This window comes from Arachis hypogaea, chromosome 1, assembly GCF_003086295.3.
Source record: "Arachis hypogaea cultivar Tifrunner chromosome 1, arahy.Tifrunner.gnm2.J5K5, whole genome shotgun sequence".
NCBI classification, from domain to species: Eukaryota; Viridiplantae; Streptophyta; class Magnoliopsida; order Fabales; family Fabaceae; genus Arachis; species Arachis hypogaea.
The window spans coordinates 34,745,467-34,750,496 of record NC_092036.1 but is presented as its reverse complement, the minus strand read 5'-3'; the positions used below and the strand labels follow the sequence as shown (position 1 = coordinate 34,750,496).

Below are 5,030 nucleotides of genomic sequence, written 5' to 3'. Positions count from 1 at the left end.
CTTGAAATTGTTATCAGACTGAGAAGTTCACTTCATTCGGTTCCTAGAAAGCAATAATGCTGAGGCAAATTCTTCAATGAACCATTAAATTTTTGAGTTATATAGTCTTAGACTATGAATAACTCAAATGATAGCAAAATTCTTCAATTTTAAGCATATTTTATCATGTAAACAATTTAGATTTAAGTTCCATGTAATCAATAAACTTACAAGGGCTGTTGAAGAATTAACCATACTTTGGAATTTCCATCAACAGTATTTATACTTGGATAAAAAAAATTTTTAGAGAAAAAGTTTTTAAGGATTTAATATCATTCAAAAAACTTTTTGGTTCTCTCTTGAATCAGTTGTCAAGTCATAACCCCAATACTCCAAAAATCAAATCAAATGGAATAGATGCACATCATTGAGAACCCATTTTTTAAACCCCATAAACAACTATGTATTAAGTTGCATTCGAAGTAAAACAAAAAATAACGAGTAAAGTGACAATTTAATACTTGAGAAATTGTGTCAGACAAATTTGTTATTAAAATCATGAATAGTATAAAATAGGTCCACAAAATTTGCTTTCGTTAGACACGTCAAGTTCTTCGGTTAAAAAAAAAACACTAATTCTAGATCTAAATTCATCTTTTTTATGAACAACTACAGAACAACTCAACACAATGAGAATGATAAATAGAATATTATTAGTTGAGTGATTCTAAATATCATATAATTTGGTTAATGTACATGTTAATCCTTTTAAACTTAAAATTAAACATATTAGGCCTTTAAAATTTTAGAATTAGACAAACTTGACTTTGTCTACTAATGGCATCAAGTACTCTTTAACGGAAAGACTCGTCGTATCTAAAAAAAAAAAGACAAACATCAATGACCTTTTTGATACTTTGAATAAATTACCATTTGTATCCATGAAAGATACAAACGCTGACAAATATATCCATATAAGAATAAAACGACAATTGTACCCACGGAAGATAGCTTCCGTGTGCCAAGAATATCCTAATGGACCAATTGTGTAACCAACGTCCGGGTACTCTTGGCACACACAAGCCATCTTCCGTGGTTATAATTGTCGTTTTATTCTTATATATATACATTTGTCAGCATCTGTATCTTTTATGGGTACAAATGGTAATTTATTCTTGATACTTTTCATTTGTCAAAAACAAATTTGTCTAATGCGAAATTTCTCACTTTCCACAAAAATAATAAACATCAAATGTGCCAAAAATGAGAATAAGAAATAATGTTCACTATTACTTTATCTCATTTGCCTACATACCAATGGCTGCAATAATCTTATTGTCAAGTCTCACATGACTACACTCTATTAGACTAACACTCAAGTACCCAACCAAAAAAAAAAAAAAGAAAAGAAAGAAAAAAGGAAAAGCCTCTAATAAGTTGAAGTTGAATTAGCAGCCAAAACAAGATATATGATTAAATTAAGCTAGATGACAAAATCCTACTGTTTGGGTAGAGTAAGTAATGTTGCATCTTCCTAAACCAAAAAAGAAAAAAGGAAAAAAAATGGTGCATTGAGTTGAGGGGCTTGTTAAGCTTCCCAACCCCTCAAAAGTGTAGCACGAGCAACACGGTTAACTCCAAGGGTGAAGGCTCCCATTCTCAAGTCACAATTATGAACTTTGCACATTGACTTAATATCCCTAAAAGCCTTTGTCATGTACTTCTTCAACTCATGGTTCACCTTCTCTTCATCCCACATAAAGCCTTGAATATTCTGCATTCATTAAGTCACATAGAAACAAATCAAAGGCAGTAATTCAACAAAACTAGAAGATTAGAGTTGATTTGCATATTTGGTTACAAGTTGTTTAGTTCAGCTATGCATGTGGCTATCACCACTTGGCTTGGTTTTGGTTTCCTTAATTAAGCTTAGGAGTTGTTTAGTTGATTTTTCTAACCTGAACCCATTCAAAGTAGCTAACGGTCACTCCACCGGCATTGGCATAAATATCGGGTAGAATAACAACTCCTTTCTTGGACAAGATCTGCCAAAAGCAAAATATTTTCAAGATCTAATGCATGTTTAACATATATGTCTTGAAAGAAATAGTAGAACTATCTTAACCTCATCAGCTTCGGGATCAGTAGGGTGATTTGCAGCTTCTATGATGTATTTTGCCTTTACATCTGCAGCATTTTCCCTTAAAAATAATACAAAGAAAAAAAAAAGAAGCTTAATATGTAATTTCTAAGATTTTTAAGCTTAGGGGAATAAGAAACTAAAATAAGGAAGATGCTATTTTAATCTTAGTGCGCTTGCAAGACCAAGACCAAGAAAAAAAAATTGGTTAAATTCTAAGCATAGGTTGACATAGATATATACTTGTTTATAACTCCACCCAAGGCACATGGCATAAGAACATCGCACTCATGAACAAGCAATTCATCTGGGTCCATGGTATCTGCTCCAGGGAAGTCTTTCAAGTTTCCATCGTCTTGCTTATGTTGCAGAAGGGCAGGGATATCAATGCCATTTGGATTTTTAATAGCACCTGTGACGTCACTCACAGCTATCACCTTACCCCCTCTCTCATGAACACACTTAGCAGCCCAAGTTCCCACATTTCCAAATCCCTGGAGAAGGTAAAATAAAAGTTAGATCAATGATTGAATTCAGATCAATATTCATAAGCTATAGCATCTTGTGATAGTGGGGAAGAGATACCTGGATCACAAATGTATGATCAGCAATTGTCTTCCCATGCTCAGCAAATAATGCCTCTGTCGCATAAACCACTCCAAGACCAGTTGCAGCCTCTCTTCCTAATGAACCTCCAAGATCCTACACGCCAAAACAAACAAATCCGATATCTAAATCCAAGTGAAAATGTGCTTGTATTTGAGGGTACATGGGCAAGATTGATTCTTACGATAGGCTTCCCAGTCACAACTGCAGGAGAATGCCCATGAAACTTTGAATACTCATCAAGCATCCATGCCATGGTCTGTGAAACAGTGAACCAATGAGAAAGACGTGGTACTTATTGACGAACAGATTAAAACATGCAAGTCTTAAATGGTAAATCAGTACCTGCGCATTTGTTCCCATATCAGGGGCAGGAACATCTCTCTGAATGCCAATAAGATCATGAATCTTTTGGGTGAAGACCCGAGTTAGCCGTTCTAACTCACTGATACTGAGGTCCCTCGGATTGCAGCCAATGCCACCCTTTGCTCCTCCATATGGTATGTCGGCTACGGCTGTCTTCCACGTCATCAGCTGAGCTAGAGCATTCACTTCATCAGGGTCAACCTGCATAATATGACAGTTTGAAATTCAATATAATTAACGCATTGATAACATTCATGGCTAACTTTTAAAGGTAGTAACATGCATCAATATAATACTATCAAAACATTCAGGGAATCAGTTCATGAATAGAAAAATTACACTTGAATCTCATGTTCGGATTTCTTTATCAATTAAAACAAGTCAAGAATCAAACACAAGAAATTAAATGAACACACGGCACAAGGGAGCAAACGACAAAATAAGCAATCATCGCAAATTTTGAATGCCAAGGCTCTTTAACTCCCTAAAGCTGAGAATATCACACTTTTTCATCCAAAGAACGACGAGTTAATATGAAACATTTGAAATACTTTTAAGTAATTGTTAAATATGGATTCCCCATTTTCTTTCTAATCTAGGTCTCTTTGGTAACAGCTCTATCAACCATTGAGGCACATCCCTACAATACAAATATTGGAAGTTTGTTGTCATTGTTGTTGTTGCATCGCCTTCATCAATGTGTGTGTGTGTGTGTTTTTTTTTAAAGAATAACTTTCATATCAAAGTAACCGTCCTATTAATTTCAGATCAGAATAAATTTTGTTGAATTATGAAATACACCAGTAGGTTCTTTGAGATAGAGAATCAACTCGGAGGGCTAAAATCATACATCAAAACCAGCGAAAATTTCCAAACAGAATGAATCCAATTCAATTGATCATAAAAGGATCATAAAGAAAACAGAAAACAGTTATAAACCTCAGGGTGATAACGGATTCCTCCTTTCATAGGGCCACGAGCATTGTCATGTTGGATCCTGAACCCAACATATGAGACCAGAGTTCCGTCATCTTTCGGGATCGTACATTCAACCTGCAAAATCAGAACAAAATCCCCTTTCACATCACAGAAAATTGTGATAATATTAATAAACAAGAACCAAGAAAGATACAAAAATTGATTGAACCAGAAAAGGGGTTATCGGAAAGATTATTACTTTGATCTCTCTGAAGGGTATGAGGAGACTCATCTCAAGCTTGGAATCCAATCCCAGGATTCGAGCTGCACGTTGGAAATTGCGGTTGGTGGCTGCAAGAGCGTTCATTGCTGACAGTGCAAAAGTGAGAGAGAGTTGAATACGGAATGCACAAAACAGAAACTACCAATTTGCTTGCTCTCTCACACTCTCACTCTCACATATATATATATATGCTGTAAGAGTAAGAGCGAGGAGCCAGGCACCCAATGGCATTTAAGTCGTGCTAACATTTTATTTTGGTAAATAATCTTTTATTAGTATATTATTTATTTATGATTTATTAGAATATATGTGATCCAATTTTAATTAGGGATCTGAGTGAATGTGATTGGGATTCGGAAGAAGGTTCGAAAGGTCCTTTTGCCATGTCTATAGTGATGCATTGTCGCCGCGTATGTGGATGTGGGTGGTTGGGAGAGACTATTTTATTTTATTTCCTTTTTTCAAATGCACTTTTTTACGCCCTTTTTTGTTTGTTTATTTATCCTACAGACATAAATTAAAAGTATGTAATGATTCTATTTTGTTTCCTTCAACAACGGAAATGACTTTCTACAGATTTAGATCGAATCTTGCACATCTGTTGCCTAGTCAGCTACTATGACCAACAATTTAATGCTTCAATATGTAAATTTTGTCTCAAAAGCTATATTAGTTGACATTGCAGTTAAAACAAATATAATCATCATCTAATCAAATCTTTTTTCATAAATAACCTTT

At 34.7% G+C, this 5,030-nt stretch overlaps 1 protein-coding gene across 1 annotated transcript; it reads right to left on the bottom strand.

Annotated features, from left to right (window-relative positions):
• Positions 1-1,243: 1,243 nt before the first annotated feature.
• LOC112801963 (glutamate dehydrogenase A) lies at positions 1,244-4,571 on the bottom strand. The gene is made up of 9 exons (XM_025844933.3): positions 4,269-4,571; positions 4,031-4,144; positions 3,071-3,292; positions 2,910-2,984; positions 2,705-2,821; positions 2,363-2,613; positions 2,105-2,180; positions 1,938-2,024; positions 1,244-1,753 (listed from the first exon to the last, which is right to left on the bottom strand). Exons 1-9 carry the CDS (start codon positions 4,374-4,376, stop codon positions 1,568-1,570), a joined length of 1,236 nt encoding a protein of 411 aa, XP_025700718.1. The 5' UTR covers positions 4,377-4,571; the 3' UTR covers positions 1,244-1,567.
• Between the last annotated feature and the right edge of the window lie 459 nt (positions 4,572-5,030).